This window comes from Oncorhynchus tshawytscha, linkage group LG14 (assembly GCF_018296145.1).
Source record: "Oncorhynchus tshawytscha isolate Ot180627B linkage group LG14, Otsh_v2.0, whole genome shotgun sequence".
NCBI lineage: Eukaryota > Metazoa > Chordata > Actinopteri > Salmoniformes > Salmonidae > Oncorhynchus > Oncorhynchus tshawytscha.
Window position 1 is genome coordinate 50,497,658 of NC_056442.1, and position 24,714 is coordinate 50,522,371.

Below are 24,714 nucleotides of genomic sequence, written 5' to 3' on the forward strand. Positions count from 1 at the left end.
CCCTATCAAGTGACAGAGAGCCATGAGAGGTGCTTCGGTAAGCAGCCGGGAGAAGAGAATTCTAATTATTATATTCAGCCCGAGGGCACAACGGCCACTGGCCGCAAATGCCATGTATTTTATTAGGGGGCATTACGGCCACACAGAGGGGATGCCGCCGGGAAATTCGAGGCATTATCAAGTGCTTGTCAAATTGTGAATGAGAGACTGATGAAGTGTGTACAGCCTGATGAAGAGCTCATGTCTTTAATGAGACTTTTTTCATCATTAGAGTTGCATCATTCAGCCTTACGATGTATTAAAATCAAAATGCATAGACCAAGATTTTTATCACAACTGAAGTTACATAAATAACTCTAAATAAAGCAGATAGGAGGACCTGTTTTCGTTGTTAACCGCACAACACAGAATAGCTGCATGTGTGCACTCCCTGAAATCATTTGTAGAAAATATCCTTTCTATTTTAGCTATGTTCAATTGTATTCTTCATACTATAAAATAATATAAAATAATGCCATGGAATTCAAAGCAAATCTTGTCTGCTAAGTGAACTAGTGTAGCCCACAGCCATTTGGCATAGCCAGATCAGGGCCAAACATAAGGATAACTCAGTATGCTGTTCTGTTCTGCTGAAATAGATTTTATTCACATCATGTTTATTTTGACCTGTTTATGTAAAAAAAAAACTCACTGACTCTCTCACTCTCTCACTCTCACACACACACACACACACACACACACACACACACACACACACACACACACACACACACACACACACACACACACACACACACACACACACACACCGGGCCCGTATCCACAAACTATCTCGGAGCATGATCTAGGATCTGTCTTAATCTAGATCAACTATCCTACTCTGAGATGCGTTGTGGATACTGGCTCAGTGGATACTGGCTCAGTGGATACTGGCTCAGAGCCTGGTGTGCCAGAGCAGGGACTCAGTGTACCAGTGATGTTCTTTATCTGTGTTGTTAGAGACTAGGAGTTCTCACCTGCAGCCCCCAGTACACACTCTGGGCCCTGGCAGCCTGCTGTAGGTTTCTGCTGCAGCCCCCAGTACACATTCAGGGCCCTGGTAGCCTGCTGTAGGGTTCAGCTGCAGTCCCCAGTACACACTCTGGGCCCTGGCAGCCTGCTGTAGGTTTCTGCTGCAGTCCCCAGTACACATTCAGGGCCCTGGTAGCCTGCTGTAGGGTTCAGCTGCAGTCCCCAGTACACACTCTGGGCCCTGGCTGCCTGCTGTATGGTTCTGCTGCAGTCCCCAGTACACACTCTGGGCCCTGGCTGCTCCCAGTACACACTCTGGGCCCTGGGGACAGAGAGAGACCAGGGAGTTGGGTCTGTTGTAAATTAGGTGTGCCTGATTAGCATGTCTGTGGGGGGAGTGTGTAGGCGAGGACGGAAGGGGTCATTTGTTTATGTAGCTTAACGACGTCTGTTGAACGGATACAAAGAGGTTATATTTAGATCCCACGCTACTTTTTTACATTTTTTTTTATTTGACCTTTATTTATACAGGTTTTTTCTCATTGAGATAATATCAGTTTTCCAAGAGAGACCTGGTCCAATAGCAGCAGAGGGAACAACGCTTCAGACAAAACAACTTACACACACTAACACAACATTAAACAAAACTACAAACACACATACAGTACACCAATTACATATTACATTAAAAACACAAATATCTTGACTAAAAACAGCCGGCCTAAAAACAATAACACTCTTCTATGATATATACATCGATCAAGTGTTTAAACTCCACCAAAGAAACTAGATCTTCACATTTTTTAAATATTTGTTAGAGAATTCCAGGACCACGGTGCTGTAACTAAGTAACTAAGACTATTTCTACCATGACCTGTTCTAATGTTTGGTTCTGTTAGAAGTAAATCAGAATGGGAACGTAATTGATATTTATTTACTGACCTGACTAAAAAAGAACAGAGATAAAATTGCATTTTTCCCAATATGGCCTTATAAATCAGTGTATACCAGTGTTTAAGCCTACAATATGGCCTTATAAATCAGTGTATACCAGTGTTTAAGCCTACGCAAGATCAATGTCGACCAGCCAACAGCGCTGTAGAGATCACAATGATGTGTTAGACGTTTCTGATTTTGTAATGAACCTGAGGGCTGCATGATACACTGAATCAAGTGCTCTCAGGGTAGTGGCTGAGGCCTGCATATATATAACATCCCTAAAATCTAAAACCGACAGTAATGTACATCGTACCAGCTCTTTCCTGGCCTCAAAAGAACAACAAGCCTTATGCCGGTAATAAAATCCTATTTTCAGCTTGAGCTTCCTTATCAAGTTCTCTACATCCACAGTGAAACTCAGCTATTCATCAACCCACACACCCAAATATTTGTACACTTTAACTTGCTCAATAGTATGTCCAGCCAATGTAGCAATGACATGATTTGTAACATGCCTGGCATTTGAAAATACCATGCATTTTGTTTTACCCAAATTTAGAATCAGCTTTAAATCATACAGATTCTGTTGTATGATGATAAATCCTCTTTGGGGCTTTTCAAAAGCTAAAGATAAACTACTACCACTTGAATAAAGAACAGTATCATATGCATAGAAATTAACATCTGCTGTTTCAATAAGATCCCCAATGTTGTTGATATTCAAAATGAACAACAGTGGGTCCAAAATAGAACCTTGTGGAACACCTGAGCACACCCCCATGGACTCAGATTTACAACCATCCGCCATTACACATTGTGTACAATTTTGATAGGTAATTTATAAACCAATCTAGAGCCTGACCAGTAATTCCACAACATTGTAACCTTTGCACTAACACAGCATGGTCCACGGTGTCAAAAGCCTTCGACAAATCAATAAAAACACCTCCTAACTCAGCATCCTCTCTCACCTCCTCTCCCAGCTCCTCTCTCACCACCTCTCTCAGCCCCTCTCTCACCTCATCACCTCTCTCACCTCCTCTCCCAGCCCCTCTCTCACCTCCTCTCCCAGCCCCTCTCTCACCTCCTCTCTCAGCCCCTCTCTCACCTCCTCTCTCAGCCCCTCTCTCACCTCATCACCTCTCTCAGCCCCTCTCTCACCTCCTTTCTCACCTCCTCTCCCACCTCCTCTCTCAGCCCCTCTCTCAGCTCCTCTCTCACCTTATCACCTCTCTCAGCCCCTCTCTCACCTCCTCTCTCACCTCCTCTCTCACCTCCTCTCTCAGCCCCTCTCACCTCATCACCTTTCTCAGCCCCTCTCTCACCTCCTCTCCCACCCCCTCTCCCACCCCCTCTCTCAGCCCCTCTCTCAGCCCCTCTCTCACCTCATCACCTCTCTCAGCCCCTCTCTCACCTCCTCTCCCACCTCCTCTCTCAGCCCCTCTCTCACCTCATCACCTCTCCCACCTCCTCTCTCACCTCCTCTCCCACCTCCTCTCTCAGCCCCTCTCTCACCTCCTCTGTCAGCCCCTCTCATCACCTCCTCTCTCCTGAGACCACCTCCTCCTGTCCCCACCCCTCTGGACAGCCTGGGTCATGTGACCCCAGATCATAGGTGTATCTTAAACTGTATTCGGTGCTCTGGTCAGCACACACCCCAGTGTGTGTGTGTGTCCGGTGCGGGTACATGTGTGTGCATGTCCCTCTGTCCCTCTGTCTGTCTTGTCAGTGCTTGACTTGGGAAGAGCTAACCAGAGCTGAGTCCCGACACCTCACATCTTCTACTGTTTGAACTCCGGCAGCTCTTACAGAATGTCAGCTTGAACGTACTGTGACCTAAATATCAACAGTGCCGACACACATTTCAGTCCACGTCAAGCACTGCTTCTTGTTCTCTCTCGGTGTGACTGAGGGAGGGAGGGAGGGAGGGGGGTTGCAGGAAGAGAAAAGGGGAACACTGTCAGTTTCAACATTACACAACACTATCCGGGCCTGTGTATGGGTAGCTGTTGCTGAAATGATTTAACCTCACAGTCTCATATTAAGACTGCTGATACATTTGTAGACTTTAATTTATCTCACATTGTGCCGTGTGGTGGATTTATTTGTATGTGGTGGAGAGTTGGATGGAGATAGACTTGCCTGACGACTCAAACTGAAGGCTTCCGCTGCTCTGTCGTTCTCTACATACTTCAGTCTGAGACATTGAAGTCGTTTGTGGTGACGATGTCGAAATGAGGGGTGTTGTACAAAACCAAAGTCATCATCGGTTTCTGGGACCAATCAGGGGGTATAGAATGCATTTACATTCTGGAAATCGTCGGGGAGGTACTCCTATCAAGACTCATTGCGGAGAAGAAACATCCGTGGGCATGGCGTAGCGGTTGGCCCGGAGCAAGGAGTTTGGGTAACCAGGCAAGGGAGTGAATCATTTTGGGGAGTGTGAGGGGTGTCAAAAGGTCTGGGCTGCTATGGTAACCAGTTGCCCTTCCAAGCCTCAGTGAGATTCCAAACGTAGCTCAGTCACACACTGGAACACTGACCACTAGTGTGTGTGTGCGCAGGTGTGTGTGTGTGCGCGGGCGTGTGTGTGCGCGGGCGTGTGCGTGCGCAGGCGTGCGTGTGTGTATGATGTGGAGGTATGTGATGTTTTGAGTGATAGTATGTCTCTCACTGGCCTCCCAGAGGCAGGTTTGGACATGATATGGAGAGAGGAGGAGAACACACAGCAGAACTCTATTCATGTCAGTTAGATTTCAAACAGCAGAGTTCTATACCAGGGTTCTGTTATGGTTAGAGTTGAGGTTAGGTGGCTGAGGAGAGAGAGATATGTATATTACAGACTTCCGCATGCCTTTCCCTCTCTCGACACTTGATTTCAGTGTCGTGTAGGGTGATACCAGGATCTTTCTCTCTCGCAGACACACACGCCCGCTCACAAACACACGTGTGTGTGTGTGTGTGTGTGTGTGTGTGTGTGTGTGTGTGTGTGTGTGTGTGTGTGTGTGTGTGTGTGTGTGTGTGTGTGTGTGTGTGTGTGTGTGTGTGTGTGTGTGTGTGTGTGTGAGAAAAAGAAGAAAAAAAACCTGGTATCACCCTACACGACACTGAAATCAAGTGTCTGCTGTACGCAGATGACCTGGTGCTGCTGTCTCCCACTAAAGAGGGGTTATAGCAGCACCTAGATCATCTTCACAGGTTCTGTCAGACCTGGGCTCTGATTGTTAACCTAAAAAAACTATATATACAGTGCCTTGCGAAAGTATTCGGCCCCCTTGAACTTTGCGACCTTTTGCCACATTTCAGGCTTCAAACATAAAGATATAAAACTGTATTTTTTTGTGAAGAATCAACAACAAGTGGGACACAATCATGAAGTGGAACGACATTTATTGGATATTTCAGAAGTTCAGTGAGGATCTCTGAATGATCCAATGTTGACCTAAATGACTAATGATGATAAATACAATCCACCTGTGTGTAATCAAGTCTCCGTATAAATGCACCTGCACTGTGATAGTCTCAGAGGTCCGTTAAAAGCGCAGAGAGCATCATGAAGATCAAGGAACACACCAGGCAGGTCCGAGATACTGTTGTGAAGAAGTTTAAAGCCGGATTTGGATACAAAAAGATTTCCCAAGCTTTAAACATCCCAAGGAGCACTGTGCAAGCGATAATATTGAAATGGAAGGAGTATCAGACCACTGCAAATCTACCAAGACCTGGCCATCCCTCTAAACTTTCAGCTCATACAAGGAGAAGACTGATCAGAGATGCAGCCAAGTGGCCCATGATCACTCTGGATGAACTGCAGAGATCTACAGCTGAGGTGGGAGACTCTGTCCATAGGACAACAATCAGTCGTATATTGCACAAATCTGGCCTTTATGGAAGAGTGGCAAGAAGAAAGCCATTTCTTAAAGATATCCATAAAAAGTGTTGTTTAAAGTTTGCCACAAGCCACCTGGGAGACACACCAAACATGTGGAAGAAGGTGCTCTGGTCAGATGAAACCAAAATTGAACTTTTTGGCAACAATGCAAAACGTTATGTTTGGCGTAAAAGCAACACAGCTCATCACCCTGAACACGCCATCCCCACTGTCAAACATGGTGGTGGCAGCATCATGGTTTGGGCCTGCTTTTCTTCAGCAGGGACAGGGAAGATGGTTAAAATTGATGGGAAGATGGATGGAGCCAAATACAGGACCATTCTGGAAGAAAACCTGATGGAGTCTGCAAAAGACCTGAGACTGGGATGGAGATTTGTCTTCCAACAAGACAATGATCCAAAACATAAAGCAAAATCTACAATGGAATGGTTCAAAAATAAACATATCCAGGTGTTAGAATGGCCAAGTCAAAGTCCAGACCTGAATCCAATCGAGAATCTGTGGAAAGAACTGAAAACTGCTGTTCACAAATGCTCTCCATCCAACCTCACTGAGCTCGAGCTGTTTTGCAAGGAGGAATGGGAAAGAATTTCAGTCTCTCGATGTGCAAAACTGATAGAGACATACCCCAAGCGACTTACAGCTGTAATCGCAGCAAAAGGTGGCGCTACAAAGTATTAACTTAAGGGGGCTGAATAATTTTGCACGCCCAATTTTTCAGTTTTTGATTTGTTAAAAAAGTTTGAAATATCCAATAAATGTCGTTCCACTTCATGATTGTGTCCCACTTGTTGTTGATTCTTCACAAAAAAAATACAGTTTTATATCTTTATGTTTGAAGCCTGAAATGTGGCAAAAGGTCGCAAAGTTCAAGGGGGCCGAATACTTTCGCAAGGCACTGTATAATGATATTCCAAAAAAGGTCCGGAAATCAGGATGACAAATATAAATTCTATTTGGACACAGTTCTATTAGAACACACCAAAAACTACACATATCTAGGACTAAATATCAGCAACACAGGTAGCTTTCACATGGCTGTGAATGAGCTGAGAGACAAAGCAAGAAGAGCATTCTATGCCATTAAAAGGAACATCAAAATCGAAATTACAATTAGATTCTGGCTCAAAATGTTTCAATCAGTTATAGAACCAATTGCTCTATATGGCAGTGAAGTATGGGGTCCAATCTCTATGAATGAATTTACCAAATGGGACAAACATCCAATTGAAATACTGCATGCAGAGTTTTGCAAGACTGTATTGCAAGTGCAAAGAAAAACCCCAAATAACGCATGTAGAGCAGAATTGGGCCAATACCCCCTCCTCATTCGAATAGAAAAAATAGCCATCAAATTTTAATTTTACTTAGACCTAAGAGAATATTTCATTCCCAAAATTATAATACAATACAAAGAATTTGAAACCTAAAAATCAAATATTTATTGGGTGAAAAGCCAAAATGTGCAGTTTTGGCAGCCAAATATGTGTCCTCCTGCCACAACCTGTTTTGTTTTGTCTTTCATACCACGTCATGTGTCTTCTCAGTCATGTTGACACTGGTCCACTACCATTGCTTTAATGTATTGTTGTTCTCATTAATATTGTTATAGTTGTTGTTAATGGTAATCCCATGTCCCACTACTACTATTATTATTGCTGTTGGTCCCACCATTTATTTAAATATATATACACTGCTCAAAAGGATAAAGGGAACACTTAATCAACACAATGTAACTCCAAGTCAATCACACTTCTGTGAAATCAAACTGTCCACTTAGGAAGCAACACTGATTGACAATACATTTCACATGCTGTTGTGCAAATGTAATAGACAACAGGTGGAAATTATAGGCAATTAGCAAGACACCCCCAATTAAGGAGTGGTTCTGCAGGTGGTGACCACAGACCACTTCTCAGTTCCTATGCTTCCTGGCTGATGTTTTGGTCACTTTTGAATGCTGGCGGTGCTTTCACTCTAGTGGTAGCATGAGAGGGAGTCTACAACCCACACAAGTGGCTCAGGTAGTGCAGCGCATCCAGGATGGCACATCAATGCGAGCTGTGGCAAGAAGGTTTGCTGTGTCTGTCAGTGTAGTGTCCAGAGCATGGAGGCGCTACCAGGAGACAGGCCAGTACATCAGGAGACGTGGAGGAGGCCGTAGGAAGGCAACAACCCAGCAGCAGGACCGCTACCTCCGCCTTTGTGCAAGAAGGAGCAGGAGGAGCACTGCCAGAGCCCTGCAAAATGACCTCCAGCAGGCCACAAATGTGCATGTGTCTGCTCAAACGGTCAGAAACAGACTCCATGAGGGTGGTATAAGGGCCCGATGTCCACAGGTGGGGGTTGTGCTTACAGCCCAACACCGTGCAGGACGTTTGGCATTGGCCAGAGAACACCAAGATTGGCAAATTCGCCACTGGCGCCCTGTGCTCTTCACAGATGAAAGCAGGTTCACACTGAGCACATGTGACAGACGTGACAGAGTCTGGAGATGCCGTGGAGAACGTGCTGCGCCTGCAACATCCTCCAGCATGACCGGTTTGGTGGTGGGTCAGTCATGGTGTGGGGTGGCATTTCTTTGGGGGGCCGCACAGCCCTCCATGTGCTCGCCAGAGCCTGACTGCCATTAGGTACTGAGATGAGATCCTCAGACCCCTTGTGAGACCATATGCTGGTGCGGTTGGCCCTGGGTTCCTCCTAATGCAAGACAATGCTAGACCTCATGTGGCTGGAGTGTGTCAGCAGTTCCTGCAAGAGGAAGGCATTGATGCTGTGGACTGGCCCGCCCGTTCCCCAGACCTGAATCCAATTGAGCACATCTGGGACATCATGTCTCGCTCCATCCACCAACACCACGTTGCACCACAGACTGTCCAGGAGTTGGCGGATGTTTTAGTCCAGGTCTGGGAGGAGATCCCTCAGGAGACCATCCGCCACTTCATCAGGAGCATGCCCAGGTGTTGTAGGGAGGTCATACAGGCACGTGGAGGCCACACACACTACTGAGCCTCATTTTGACTTGTTTTAAGGACATTACATCAAAGTTGGATCAGCCTGTAGTGTGGTTTTCCACTTTAATTTTGAGTGTGACTCCAAATCCAGACCTCCATGGGTTGATACATTTGATTTCCATTGATCATTTTTGTGTGATTTTGTTGTCAGCACATTGAACTATGTAAAGAAAAAAGTATTTAATAAGAATATTTCATTCATTCAGATCTAGGATGTGTCATTTTAGTGTTCCCTTTATTTTTTTGAGCAGTGTATTTTATATTTTATATATAAATATTTTTATTTTATTTTGTTTTTGTTTTTCAATATGTATACTTTGACAATGTAAGTAATAATGAACTTGCCATGTCAATTGAATTTATTTGAATTGAGAGAGAGAGAGACTGGAGAGAGAGAAAGAAAGATGAGAGAGAGAAAGAAAGTGAGAGAGAGAGAGAGAAAGAGAAAGAAAGATGAGAGAGAGAAAGAAAGTGAGAGAGAGAGAGAGAGAGAAAGAAAGAGACTGGAGAGAGAGAAAGAAAGATGAGAGAGAGAGAAAGAGAGAGACTGGAGAGAGAAGGAAAGAGAGAGAGACTGGAGAGAGAAGGAAAGAGACTGGAGAGAAAAGAGGATTGATAGACTCATGGCTGTTTTCTGTCTTCTACCGGCCCCTGGTGTCAACGGTAACATTGTGCCCCTCTCCCTTCCTCTGTCATTCTTCTCTCCAGCGATGCTCCAGTCAATGAGCCGCACACAGAGCGAACTCCACCCCCCCCGCCTCGGACCAGGGTACACAACACACCAGTCGACACGCAGCCTGCTCTGCCAATGAGAAGAGTCCCCCAGCCACCGCCTGAAATCAGTGAGCATACTGAACCCCTCCCATCCATCCTTAGCCACACCCATTAACTCCCTGACCTCACCTCTCCCTGATTTAACCCACCTCTTAACCCTTAACTCCTCCCCCACTTCACCCCTAACCCTTAACCCTACAATCTACTAACTACTCCACCCGTTCACACCTAACACCTGACCCTTAACCTTGCAATATACTAACTCCTCCCACTCTCTTCTACATGTTTTTTCTATTGCTATGTTGTTAATAAAGTGGTCAGCTGATGTTGGGATGTCACTCTGTTTAAACTTTTCATGTCATTGATCATAACCTATTGCTGAAAAAACTTAGTGGATTTGTACCCTCTGCCTTATTGAGAGTTACATATTTAATAGAACACAGACGGTTTTGGTAATGGAAGCCTTTCTTATGCAAATTCTGTTGGGTACGGTGTTCCGCAAGGCAGCCGGCTAGGGCCATTATTGTTTTGTGACCTTCCACTGACCTTGAATAAAGCCTGTGTGTCTATGTACACTGATGACTCAGCAGTATACACATCAAATCAAATCAAATTTATTTATATAGCCCTTCGTACATCAGCTGATATCTCAAAGTGCTGTACAGAAACCCAGCCTAAAACCCCAAACAGCAAGCAATGCAGGTGTAGAAGCACGGTGGCAAGGAAAAACTCCCTAGAAAGGCCAAAACCTAGGAAGAAACCTAGAGAGGAACCAGGCTATGTGGCGTGGCCAGTCCTCTTCTGGCTGTGCCGGGTGGAGATTATAACAGAACATGGCCAAGATGTTCAAATGTTCATAAATGACCAGCATGGTCGTATAATAATAAGGCAGAACAGTTGAAACTGGAGCAGCAGCACGGTCAGGTGGACTGGGGACAGCAAGGAGTCATCATGTCAGGTAGTCCTGGGGCATGGTCCTAGGGCTCAGGTCCTCCGAGAGAGAGAAAGAAAGAGAGAATTAGAGAGAGCATATGTGGGGTGGCCAGTCCTCTTCTGGCTGTGCCGGGTGGAGATTATAACAGAGCATGGCCAAGATGTTCAAATGTTCATAAATGACCAGCATGGTCAAATAATAATAAGGCAGAACAGTTGAAACTGGAGCAGCAGCACGGCCAGGTGGACTGGGGACAGCAAGGAGTCATCATGTCAGGTAGTCCTGGGGCATGGTCCTAGGGCTCAGGTCAGTTGAAACTGGAGCAGCAGCACGGCCAGGTGGACTGGGGACAGCAAGGAGTCATCGTGTCAGGTAGTCCTGGGGCATGGTCCTAGGGCTCAGGTCCTCCGAGAGAGAGAGAAAGAAAGAGAATTAGAGAACGCACACCTAGATTCACACAGGACACCGAATAGGACAGGAGAGGTACTCCAGATATAACAAACTGACCCTAGCCCCCCGACACATAAACTATTGCAGCATAAATACTGGAGGCTGAGACAGGAGGGGTCAGGAGACACTGTGGCCCCATCCGAGGAAACCCCCGGACAGGGCCAAACAGGAAGGATATAACCCCACCCACTCTGCCAAAGCACAGCCCCCACACCACTAGAGGGATATCTTCAACCACCAACCTACCATACTGAGACAAGGCCGAGTATAGCCCACAAAGATCTCCGCCATGGCACAACCCAAGGGGGGGCGCCAACCCAGACAGGATGACCACAACAGTGAATCAACCCACTCAGGTGACGCACCCCCTCCAGGGACGGCATGAGAGAGCCCCAGTAAGCCAGTGACTCAGCCCCTGTAATAGGGTAGAGGCAGAGAATCCCAGTGGAAAGAGGGGAACCGGCCAGGCAGAGACAGCAAGGGCGGTTCGTTGCTCCAGAGCCTTTCCGTTCACCTTCCCACTCCTGGGCCAGACTACACTCAATCATACGACCCACTGAAGAGACGAGTCTTCAGTAAAGACTTAAAGGTTAAGACCGAGTTTGCATCTCTGACATGGGTAGGCAGACCGTTCCATAAAAATGGAGCTCTATAGGAGAAAGCCCTGCCTCCAGCTGTTTGCTTAGAAATTCTAGGGACAATTAGGAGGCCTGCGTCTTGTGACCGTAGTGTACATGTAGGTATGTACGGCAGGACCAAATCAGAGAGATTGGTAGGAGCAAGCCCATGTAATGCTTTGTAGGTTAGCAGTAAAACCTTGAAATCAGCCCTTGCTTTGACAGGAAGCCAGTGTAGAGAGGCTAGCACTGGAGTAATATGATAACATTTTTTGGTTCTAGTCAGGATTCTAGCAGCCGTGTTTAGCACCAACTGAAGTTTATTTAGTGCTTTATCCGGGTAGCCCGAAAGTAGAGCATTGCAGTAGTCTAACCTAGAAGTGACAAAAGCATGGATTAATTTTTCTGCATCATTTTTGGACAGAAAGTTTCTGATTTTTGCAATGTTACGTAGATGGAAAAAGCTGTCCTTGAAATGGTCTTGATATGTTCTTCAAAAGAGAGATCAGGGTCCAGAGTAACGCCGAGGTCCTTCACAGTTTTATTTGAGACGACTGTACAACCATTAAGATTAATTGTCAGATTCAACAGAAGATCTCTTTGTTTCTTGGGACCTAGAACAAGCATCTCTGTTTTGTCCGAGTTTAAAAGTTGCCGCAACAGTCAAATAAATAATTGACAACCTTAACATAGAACTCCAGTCAGTTCTAAAATGGGTAACTAACAATAGGTTTAACACAGAGCTCCAGTCAGTTCTAGAATGGGTAACTAACAATAGGTTTAACACAGAGCTCCAGTCAGTTCTAGAATGGGTAACTAACAATAGGTTTAACACAGAACTCCAGTCAGTTCTAAAATGGGTAACTAACAACAGGTTTAACTTAGAACTCCAGTCAGTTCTAAAATGGGTAACTAACAATAGGATTAACATAGAGCTCCAGTCAGTTCTAGAATGGTAACTAACAATAGGTTTAACAAAGAGCTCCAGTCAGTTCTAAAATGGGTAACTAACAACAGGTTTAACTTAGAACTCCAGTCAGTTCTAAAATGGGTAACTAACAATAGGATTAACATAGAGCTCCAGTCAGTTCTAGAATGGTAACTAACAATAGGTTTAACAAAGAGCTCCAGTCAGTTCTAGAATGGTAACTAACAACAGGTTTAACATAGAGCTCCAGTCAGTTCTAGAATGGTAACTAACAACAGGTTTAACATAGAGCTCCAGTCAGTTCTAGAATGGTAACTAACAACAGGTTTAACACAGAACTCCAGTCAGTTCTAGAATGGGTAACTAACAACAGGTTTAACACAGAGCTCCAGTCAGTTCTAGAATGGTAACTAACAACAGGTTTAACACAGAACTCCAGTCAGTTCTAGAATGGGTAACTAACAATAGGCTGGTGTTAAATATCTCAAACTAAAAACACAATTTTTTGTGACAAGTCGCTCACTCAACGCTAAACCTCATTTAGGTCTATTAGTTAATAATGTGGCTATTGAGCAAGTTGAGGAAACTACATTTCTGTGTGTAACCCTAGATAGCAAGCTGTCATGGTCAAAACATATAGACTCAATGGTTGCTAAAATGGGAAGAGGTCTGTCCATGACAGGGCGTTTCTCTGCCTTGACACCATAATCAACCAGACAGGTCCTAGTTTGGTCGATCTGAACTACTGCCCAGCTGTGTGGTTATGTGTAGTTTTACCTGGACTACTGCCCAGCTGTGTGGTCATGTGTAGTTTCACCTACACTACTGCCCAGCTGTGTGGTCATGTGTAGTTTCACCTACACTACTGCCCAGCTGTGTGGTCATGTGTAGTTTCACCTACACTACTGCCCAGCTGTGTGGTCATGTGTAGTTTCACCTACACTACTGCCCAGCTGTGTGGTCATGTGTAGTTTCACCTGGACTACTGCCCAGCTGTGTGGTCATGTGTAGTTTCACCTGGACTACTGCCCAGCTGTGTGGTCATGTGTAGTTTCACCTGGACTACTGCCCAGCTGTGTGGTCATGTGTAGTTTCACCTACACTACTGCCCAGCTGTGTGGTCATGTGTAGTTTCACCTACACTACTGCCCAGCTGTGTGGTCATGTGTAGTTTCACCTACACTACTGCCCAGCTGTGTGGTCATGTGTAGTTTCACCTACACTACTGCCCAGCTGTGTGGTCATGTGTAGTTTCACCTACACTACTGCCCAGCTGTGTGGTCATGTGTAGTTTCACCTGGACTACTGCCCAGCTGTGTGGTCATGTGTAGTTTCACCTGGACTACTGCCCAGCTGTGTGGTCATGTGTAGTTTCACCTACACTACTGCCCAGCTGTGTGGTCATGTGTAGTTTCACCTACACTACTGCCCAGCTGTGTGGTCATGTGTAGTTTCACCTACACTACTGCCCAGCTGTGTGGTCATGTGTAGTTTCACCAGCCCAGCTGTGTGGTCATGTGTAGTTTCACCTACACTACTGCCCAGCTGTGTGGTCATGTGTAGTTTCACCTACACTACTGCCCAGCTGTGTGGTCATGTGTAGTTTCACCTACACTACTGCCCAGCTGTGTGGTCATGTGTAGTTTCACCTACACTACTGCCCAGCTGTGTGGTCATGTGTAGTTTCACCTACACTACTGCCCAGCTGTGTGGTCATGTGTAGTTTCACCTACACTACTGCCCAGCTGTGTGGTCATGTGCGGCAAAAAAGGACAGACAGTAGGTAAGTTGGTCCAGAACAAAGCAGCACGTATTGCACTTAGATGTACACAGAAGGAAAGTGTCAGTAACACACATGTCTCCTGGCTCAAAGTTGAGGAGAGATTGACTGTATCACTATTGATCTTTGTGCGAGGTACCGTTGAAGATCTGTTGAAGCAGTTTCACACACCGTCAGTACAACACAAGACATGCAACCAGAGGTCTCTTCACAGTCCCCAGGTCCAGAACAGAGGCTGGGAAATGCACAGAATGAAATAGAGCCATGACTACATGGAGCTCTCTGCCACCTCAGGGAACTCAAGCTAGCATTTTTGAACCAGTTAAAAAAATTTAAAAAAAGATACTTTACGGTACAAAATCAAATCAAGTCTAATTGTATTTGTCACATGCACCGAATACAACAGGTGTTCACCTTACCGTGAAATGATCACTTACAAGCCCTTAACCAACAGGTGTTCACCTTACCGTGAAATGATCACTTACAAGCCCTTAACCAACAGGTGTTCACCTTACCGTGAAATGATCACTTACAAGCCCTTAACCAACAATGCCGTTAAAAATAGAGTTAAGAAAATATTTACTAAATTAAAAAATTATCAAAAAAGTAACACAAGAAATGTACATAACGGCAACGACTCTACTGTATATACAGGGGCCCCTGGGTAACTGAATCAATGTGCGGGTGTACACTATATACAGGGGCCCCTGGGTAACTGAGTCAATGTGCGGGTGTACACTATATACAGGGGCCCCTGGGTAACTGAGTCAATGTGCGGGTGTACACTATATACAGGGGCCCCTGGGTAACTGAGTCAATGTGCGGGTGTACACTATATACAGGGGCCCCTGGGTAACTGAGTCAATGTGCGGGTGTACACTATATACAGGGGCCCCTGGGTAACTGAGTCAATGTGCGGGTGTACACTATATACAGAGGCCCCTGGGTAACTGAATCAATGTGCGGGTGTACACTATATACAGGGGGCCCCTGGGTAACTGAGTCAATGTGCGGGTGTACAGGTTAGTCGGTCATTTGTAATGTGACTATGCATAGATAATAAACAGCGAGTAGCAGTGAAACAGCGAGTAGCGAGTAGCAGTAAAAACAATGGGGGGGGTCAATGTAAATAGTCCTGGAGGCCATTTGATGAATTGTTCTGCAGTCTTATAGCTTGGGGGTAGAAGCTGTTAAGCAGCCTTTTGGTCCTAGACGTGGTGCTCCGGTACCGCTTGCTGTGCGGTAGCAGAGAGAACAGTCTATGACTAGGGTGGCTGGACTGTGAAGAGAAGCAGCCATTTTATATATCTTAGTATTATAATTTGCACTGTATTGTATATTACACCTAGATATTGTGTGTATGTACTGATATGTAGACTATGTGTGACGGTTTAAATGTATTTCAGTCCTTGACTAATACTGTTCTGTGCTATGTGTTATGTCATGTTTCATGTGGACCCCAGGAAGAGTAGCTGATGCTTTTGGGGATACTAATAAATACCACAAACTCCAATTTGACCTAACTAATATTTCAAAATTACTCTGTAAAGTTATGTCGACATGTGGAAGTGGTTTCTGACTTTGTCTCCTAGGAATGAGAGCAATAGACTGATAGAACTGTTGTTTTGTTGTCAGACAGCTCATACTGTAGAATCTATTTCTTCAAATGGACGCTTTATATCACTAATGCTGCTAAACCTGTCCTCTACTGTACTGTATTAGACCTGTCCTCTACTGTACTGTATTAGACCTGTCCTCTACTGTACTGTTTTAGACCTGTCCTCTACTGTACTGTTTTAGACCTGTCCTCTACTGTACTGTTTTAGACCTGTCCTCTACTGTACTGTTTTAGACCTGTCCTCTACTGTACTGTTTTAGACCTGTCCTCTACTGTACTGTTTTAGACCTGTCCTCTACTGTACTGTTTTAGACCTGTCCTCTACTGTACTGTATTAGACCTGTCCTCTACTGTACTGTATTAGACCTGTCCTCTACTGTACTGTTTTAGACCTGTCCTCTACTGTACTGTTTTAGACCTGTCCTCTACTGTATTAGACCTGTCCTCTACTGTACTGTATTAGACCTGTCCTCTACTGTACTGTATTAGACCTGTCCTCTACTGTACTGTATTAGACCTGTCCTCTACTGTACTGTTTTAGACCTGTCCTCTACTGTACTGTTTTAGACCTGTCCTCTACTGTACTGTATTAGACCTGTCCTCTACTGTACTGTTTTAGACCTGTCCTCTACTGTACTGTATTAGACCTGTCCTCTACTGTACTGTATTAGACCTGTCCTCTACTGTACTGTATTAGACCTGTCCTCTACTGTACTGTATTAGACCTGTCCTCTACTGTACTGTTTTAGACCTGTCCTCTACTGTACTGTTTTAGACCTGTCCTCTACTGTACTGTATTAGACCTGTCCTCTACTGTACTGTTTTAGACCTGTCCTCTACTGTACTGTATTAGACCTGTCCTCTACTGTACTGTATTAGACCTGTCCTCTACTATACTGTATTAGGGGCTGTGGCTCGGAAGTTACCTCTGTTTTTTAAATTTCTCTCTCTCCATCCCTCTCAGGGTCAGATTTTGAATTGTTTTTTAAAAATGTCTCTCTCTCCCTCTCAGGGTCAGATTTTGGTGACAGTTCAGATGACTCTGAGGATCCAGACCAAGTTTACCCCAAGCCCCAGTCTGTGAACATGACAGACAGGGTAAGATAGTGTGTGTGTGTGTACTCTGAATATGTGTCTAGACTCCTGTAATGTTATTGTGTTGCTGTGTGTCAGTGACAGCTGTGTTGTCCAATAGGATGTGTTCCTGCCGGTGCCGGGGTGGGGGAAGGGGCGGTACAGCTCTCTCTGCAGCGACGATGAACTATTGGACGATGACAACGAGCCAATCAGCAACCGGTTAGTCTCCCCTGACCCCTGACCTCTGGTGACATCATTGTTCCCATAGAGAGAGGGAATAACACTCTCACTCTTTCATTCTCCTCTCTCTCTTTTTTATTTTCTTTCTTTCTCTCAGTCAGAGCTCATGGCAGGACTATGGTCTGAGTACGCTACAGGAGAGTGTCTACCTGCCGGTCACAGGCAGGGTCCTAGCCCAGCCCCCTAGAGATGGCCCCTCCCCTGTTCTAAAGATGGGCTGGCTGGATAAGAACCCACCGCAGGGGTATGTCACACACACACACGCACACACACACACACACAGCACACACACACATCCAGTATACGACCTCCCTAACTGTATGTATGTGTGTGCAGGTCTCTGTACTACCAGAGGAGATGGGTGAAGCTGGATGTTGACTACCTGAGATACTTTGACAACGACAAGGTGCGGTAACTATGAGTTCAGTTGGCCGTCTACACTGTCCTGTTAGTCTATACATTATCTAGGTCATGATGTCCCCCATTAGTATTTCTCAGAGATGTGGTTTCTCTATTGATTGTCTGTGTTGTGTGTGACAGTGGTCCTATGAGTCATGGTGTGTTGTGTGTGACAGTGGTCCTATGAGTCATGGTGTGTTGTGTGTGACAGTGGTCCTATGAGTCATGGTGTGTTGTGTGTGTGTGTGACAGTGGTCCTATGAGTCATGGTGTGTTGTGTGTGTGTGACAGCGGTCCTATGAGTCATGGTGTGTTGTGTGTGTGACAGCGGTCCTATGAGTCATGGTGTGTGTGTGACAGCGGTCATATGAGTCATGGTGTGTTGTGTGTGTGTGTCTGACAGTGGTCGTATGAGTCATGGTGTGTGTGTGTGTGTGTGTGTGACAGCGTCGTATGAGTCATGATGTGTTGTGTGTGTGACAGCGGCTATATGAGTCATGATGTGTTGTGTGTGTGTGTGACAGCGGTTATATGAGTCATGGTGTGTTGTGTGTGTGTGTGACAGCAGTTGTATGAGTCATGATGTGTTGTGTGTGTTTGTGACAGCAGTCGTATGAGTCATGGTGTGTTGTGTGTGTTGTGTGTGTGACAGCGGTTATATGAGGCATGGTGTGTTGTGTGTGTGACAGCGGTCGTATGAGTCATGGTGTGTGTGTGACAGCGGTTATATGAGTCATGGTGTGTTGTGTGTGTGTGTGTGACAGCAGTCATATGAGTCATGGTGTGTTGTGTGTGTGTGTGTGTGTTTGACAGCGTCGTATGAGTCATGATGTGTTGTGTGTGTGTGTGTGGGACAGCAGTCATATGAGTCATGGTGTGTTGGGTGTGTGACAGCGGTCGTATGAGTCATGATGTGTTGTGTGTGTGTGTGTGTGGGACAGCAGTCATATGAGTCATGGTGTGTTGGGTGTGTGACAGCGGTCGTATGAGTCATGGTGTGTTGTGTTGCAGGAGGTATACTCTAAGAGGATCATACCAACGGCTGCCATTACGGGGGTGACCAACGTGGGGGAGCAGAAATTTGAGGTGGTCACAACCAACCGGACCTTTCTCTTCAGAGCCGAGAGCGACTGTGAGTGTGTGTGTGGGTGTGTGTGTACATCCTTTGTTGTTCTTCTCTGGTTGTCAGCCCAGAAACCTTGACCCCAAGTAAACACAGCAACATGTTTTGAGCCATGGTTTAATATACAGGGACTTGGTTCGTCCCTCTTCTTATACTAGTCAGATAACAGGAAGTATTATACTGTGTACTAGTGCAAGTATAACTGTGTGTTCAGAACAATGTGGTGGAGGCGGATGGCAACCCTGGTCTTAGGAAAGCGCAGAGAGAGGAAAACTCACCTTAGTTATGATCAATTACGAAAATATAGGACTGTATCAAATTGTTGCTTAAATCCCAAAATCATATCAACCCTTATAATAATTAAAGCAATGGTCAACTAGATGATAATTTCAGCACCGTTTTGATTGAGACAATCGTGGGGGACTCGTCTTCATCAATCAATCAAGGTCTGAATCGGATATTTGACAATATGTAGGTTGGGGAAATGTTAGCTAAGTTGAGGTGAGTGCTAATGATCCAAGTTATTCTAGTTAGCTCATATATTAACTGATCAGAACACTTTGCTGGCATGCTATGTACAGTAGCTTAACAAGTGGATCATGCTCTTCACTCACCTGTGACTGTGTCTGATCATCAATCAATGGGATTTTGTTTCACTGAATCTCCGTCTGTATATTTGGTTAATTGATCTCTGGCTGGGCAAATAAGTGGTGGTATAGCTCATCTATCACCGATTATAAACATTTAGCATGCTATAACGTAGCCTAATCAAGTGTTCGTCTATCACTGATCTGAAACATTTAGCATGCTATAACGTAGCCTAATCAAGTGTTCGTCTATCACTGATCTGAAACATTTAGCATGCTATAACGTAGCCTAATCAAGTGTTCGTCTATCACTGATCTGAAACATTTAGCATGCTATAACGTAGCCTAATCAAGTGTTCGTCTATCACTGATCTGAAACATTTAGCATGCTATAACGTAGCCTAATCAAGTGTTCGTCTATCACTGATCTGAAACATTTAGCATGCTATAACGTAGCCTAATCAAGTGTTTGTCTATCACTGATCTGAAACATTTAGCATGCTATAACGTAGCCTAATCAAGTGTTCGTCTATCACTGATCTGAAACATTTAGCATGCTATAACGTAGCCTAATCAAGTGTTCGTCTATCACTGATCTGAAACATTTAGCATGCTATAACGTAGCCTAATCAAGTGTTCGTCTATCACTGATCTGAAACATTTAGCATGCTATAACGTAGCCTAATCAAGTGTTCGTCTATCACTGATCTGAAACATTTAGCATGCTATAACGTAGCCTAATCAAGTGTTCGTCTATCACTGATCTGAAACATTTAGCATGCTATAACGTAGCCTAATCAAGTGTTTGTCTATCACTGATCTGAAACATTTAGCATGCTATAACGTAGCCTAATCAAGTGTGTATTTTTCTCTTGGATCATGTAGCCTTATATAATCTCTCCACCATGGAGCTGTGACAGCGTGTCCTGTTTTATGTGTCTTAACCTAACTTCAATATAATCAATCAGTGATTCATGTTGGCTAATTACACAGCATATGAGTCATTCATGCATTTTAAATACAATACAATCAAGCATTTTATTTTGTAATGAAATAACAAAGGGAACCTTGAACAAATAAACTAGAAATGAACTAGATTTTCTGTTGAACAGCCATTTGAATAATCTGTTAAAAGCCCTGTGTTTTTAACACATGTTAAATTGGTAGTTACAGTCTTGTCCCATCGCTGCAACTCCCGTACAGACTCGGGAGAGGCGAAGGTCGAGAGCCTTGCGTCCTCCGAAACACAACCTTGCCAAGTCGCACTGCTTCTTGACACACTGCTCGCTTAACCCGGAAGCCAGCCGCACCAATGTGTCGGAGAAAATACCGTAGAACTGGCGACCGTGTCAGCGTGCACTGCGCCCGTCCCGCCACAGGAGTCGCTAGAGCGCGATGGGACAAGGAAATCTCGGCCAGCCAAACCCTCCCCTAACCCGGACGACACTGGACCAATTGTGCGCCGCCTCATGGGTCTCCAGGTCACGGCCGGCTGCGACACAGCCCGGGATTGTACCCGGGTCAGTAGTGATGCCTCAAGCACTGCGATGCAGTGCCTTAGACCGCTGCACAACTCGGGAGGCCACTCCAACCTATTCTTATCGCAATTTGAAACATTCCACTCATCAGAAAAATACTTTCATCATGGCAGCAAATGTCTCTGGCCAATTTTTAAATCCTGGCACCGCTAGTGTCTGCAGCTGCTGCTCCTGAGAGAGAGCCTTAGTAGGATAAAAGGTGCACAGACACTCACAGTTGATTTTATTCTTAACACGACACGGCAAGCCCGAAACCCACCCGGGCCCAAATCAACCCCGCAACAATGAGAACTCCAGAAACAGCAACTCATCTGCCCATCATGCAGACATCCACATCAAGCTGTTCATATCACATTGCTGCGTGCTAAATCACTCTTCCTCTGTGTGTGTGTGTGTGTGTGTGTGTGTGTGTGTGTGTGTGTGTGTGTAGTTGAGAGGAATGAGTGGGTGTCAGTTCTGCAGAACTTCACTAGGGGGTGCCAGGAGGGCAGCAGGGTGATTACTTCATCGGTCCCACACTCCTCGATGACCCCTGGTTCACCCCTGACCCCTGATCAGCAGGGCTACCTGGAGCTGAGGGGCCTGCGCTCCAAACTCTACACAGTCGTCTCTGGAGACAAGGTCTTCCTCTACAAGAACATGGAGGTGAGGCTGTGGGGGTGTTTGGTCCTAGGGGTGTTTGGTCCTAGGGGTGTTTGGTCCTAGGGGTGTTTGGTCCTAGGGGTGTTTGGTCCTAGGGGTGGTCCTAGGGGTGTTTGGTCCTAGGGGTGTTTGGTCCTAGGGTGTTGGGTCCTAGGGGTGTTTGGTCCTAGGGGTGTTGGGTCCTAGGGGTGTTGGGTCCTAGGGGTGTTGGGTCCTAGGGGTGTTGGGTCCTAGGGGTGTTGGGTCCTAGGGGTGTTGGGTCCTAGGGGTGTTGGGTCCTAGGACTGTTTGGTCCTAGGACTGTTTGGTCCTAGGGGTGTTGGGTCCTGAACATCTAATAGTCAAATCATAGTGTAAAAGCAGGTGAACTGGTTTTATTATTTTTGGCCGTTTTGTGTTGGAAAACGAATCGGCTCGAGTACAGGCGAAAAATATTTTAGCACATATTTATGTGAAGTATTCAATTGCCACTCCCTGTTGCACACAACAAACGTCCATTCCCCCTGTCACGTGGGGATTTATGGCTGATTTAAGAAGAAATCGTCAACCCTGTTACGGTCAACCCTGTTACGGTCAACCCTGTTACGGTCAACCCTGTTACAGTCAACCCTGTTACAGTCAACCCTGTTACAGTCAACCCTGTTACAGTCAACCCTGTTACGGTCAACCCTGTTACAGTCAACCCTGTTACGGTCAACCCTGTTACGGTCAACCCTGTTACAGTCAGCCCTGTTACTTTATTTGGCACTTAATAGGCACTTATTGTAGTAAAACATTTTATTTAACCTCTTGAGATGGGAAAACGTGTTTGTTATGAATTTGAACGTGTGCTCTTTATGACAGATTGTTACATTTAGGTGAAATCACAAGGTGTTTTTTGGACCAAGTTACACGTCTCCAAAGTCATTCCACCAAAGAATTGGTGGAATGATCCATTTATTGAAAATGATTTTAAAATAGTTTCCAATACTTAAAATAAAAGTACATTTATTTAGAAAATACTCAAATGCACATAAAATACGTGTCTAAGGCCACATTTAGACAGGCAGCCCAATTCTGATATTTGTTTCCATTAATTGGTGTTTTGATACATCAGATGTGAAAAGATCCGATGTGATTGGTCAAAAGACCAATCAGTGGGAAAAAAAATAAGATCAGATTTGGGCTGCTTGTGTAAACGCAGCCTCAATAGCAAATACTTAATATGTATGTATGTATTTGAACCCAGCTCTGATCTTGTTGTAGTGGGTGATGTCAGCTGTGTGATGTGTCTGTTCTGTTTCCAGGACTACCGTCTTGGCATCGGCATCACGTCTATCGACATGAACGTAGGAAACGTGAAAGACACTGACCGCCGCAGCTTTGATCTGACAACACCCTACCGCATCTTCAGGTTTACACACACAGAAATACAAAACAGCAAAAAGAGTGTAGTTAGAAAGAGTGTAGTCAGTTTGACTGTGTGTGTGTGTGTGTGTGTGTGTGTGTGTGTGTGTGTGTGTGTGTGTGTGTGTGTGTGTGTGTGTGTGTGTGTGTGTGTGTGTGTGTGTGTGTGTGTGTGTGTGTAGAGAAGAGGAAGGACTAAACCACGAGGGTCTGTGTCAAGCTGTTCAGAGGTCACATCTGTGTGTGTGTGGATGTCTCATTCTGTCTCATTCTAATGTCAATGTGTGTGTATGTGTGTAGTTTTCTAGCGGATTCAGAACAACATAAAGACCAGTGGGTAGAAGCGATGCGTGAAGCGATTGGAGAGGCTCTGTCCAATAGCGAGGTGGCTAATCAAATCTGGGCGGAGCCTAGCAATGGTTGCTGTGCCGACTGTGGCGCCGCCAAACCTGAGTGGGCTGCCATCAACCTGTGTGTGGTGGTCTGCAAACGCTGTGCAGGTGAGTGTGTTAACTATCACCCAGTTGCAGAACTTTCAGATCCACTGACCTTTGGTAGGACCTATTTGTGTTATATACAGAATCCTTTATAGTGGAGCAGTCCAAGACTTATGCATTTTGTGTGTGTGTGTGTGTGGGTGTGTGTCTGTGTGTGTGCATGTTGTAGGAGAGCACCGCGGTTTGGGCCCCAGCATCTCTAAGGTGCGCAGTCTGAAGATGGACAGGAGGGTGTGGACAGAGGAGCTTATACAGGTACACACACACACACACTAAATGCTTTATTTGAATCCACCAATCAAATAACAAAAAAGGATCCAAACACTTCAAAGGTCCCTGTATGCATGGAACTGAAGAGTACCGAAAGTACCTCCTTCTCCAAACAGCTAGACTGACCACGACAGCTGAAACAGATCAGTACCTCCTCCTCCAAACAGCTAGGCTGACCACGACAGCTGAAACAGAACAGTACCTCCTTCTCCAAACAGCTAGACTGACCACGACAGCTGAAACAGATCAGTACCTCCTTCTCCAAACAGCTAGACTGACCACGACAGCTGAAACAGAACAGTACCTCCTTCTCCAAACAGCTAGACTGACCACGACAGCTGAAACAGAACAGTACCTCCTCCTCCAAACAGCTAGGCTGACCACGACAGCTGAAACAGAACAGTACCTCCTTCTCCAAACAGCTAGACTGACCACGACAGCTGAAACAGATCAGTACCTCCTTCTCCAAACAGCTAGACTGACCACGACAGCTGAAACAGATCAGTACCTCCTTCTCCAACAGCTAGACTGCCCACAACAGCTGAAACAGAGAAGTACCTCCTTCTCCAAACAGCTAGGCTGATCACGACAGCTGAAACAGATCAGTACCTCCTTCTCCACACAGCTAGACTGCCCACAACAGCTGAAACAGAGAAGTACCTCCTTCTCCAAACAGCTAGACTGACCACGACAGCTGAAACAGAGAAGTACCTCCTTCTCCACACAGCTAGACTGCCCACGACAGCTGAAACAGAGAAGTACCTCCTTCTCCAAACAGCTAGACTGCCCACGACAGCTGAAACAGAGAAGTACCTCCTTCTCCAAACAGCTAGGCTGATCACGACAGCTGAAACAGAGAAGTACCTCCTTCTCCAAACAGCTAGACTGCCCACGACAGCTGAAACAGAGAAGTACCTCCTTCTCCAAACAGCTAGGCTGACCACGACAGCTGAAACAGAGAAGTACCTCCTTCTCCACACAGCTAGACTGCCCACGCA

At 45.4% G+C, this 24,714-nt stretch overlaps 1 protein-coding gene across 2 annotated transcripts in view; it reads left to right on the plus strand.

Annotated features, from left to right (window-relative positions):
• The window catches only part of LOC112236748 (arf-GAP with Rho-GAP domain, ANK repeat and PH domain-containing protein 1), a 96,504-nt gene that overhangs the window by 7,207 nt on the left and 64,583 nt on the right, over positions 1-24,714 (plus strand). For both annotated transcript variants that reach the window (XM_042297640.1, XM_042297639.1), the window contains 10 exons: positions 9,565-9,698; positions 16,970-17,055; positions 17,153-17,253; positions 17,372-17,518; positions 17,611-17,680; positions 18,685-18,805; positions 21,352-21,566; positions 22,850-22,956; positions 23,250-23,449; positions 23,616-23,701. In XM_042297640.1, coding sequence (XP_042153574.1) covers positions 9,665-9,698; positions 16,970-17,055; positions 17,153-17,253; positions 17,372-17,518; positions 17,611-17,680; positions 18,685-18,805; positions 21,352-21,566; positions 22,850-22,956; positions 23,250-23,449; positions 23,616-23,701 — 1,167 coding nt within the window. In that variant the 5' untranslated portion in view covers positions 9,565-9,664. The remainder of the gene's footprint in view (positions 1-9,564; positions 9,699-16,969; positions 17,056-17,152; positions 17,254-17,371; positions 17,519-17,610; positions 17,681-18,684; positions 18,806-21,351; positions 21,567-22,849; positions 22,957-23,249; positions 23,450-23,615; positions 23,702-24,714) is intronic.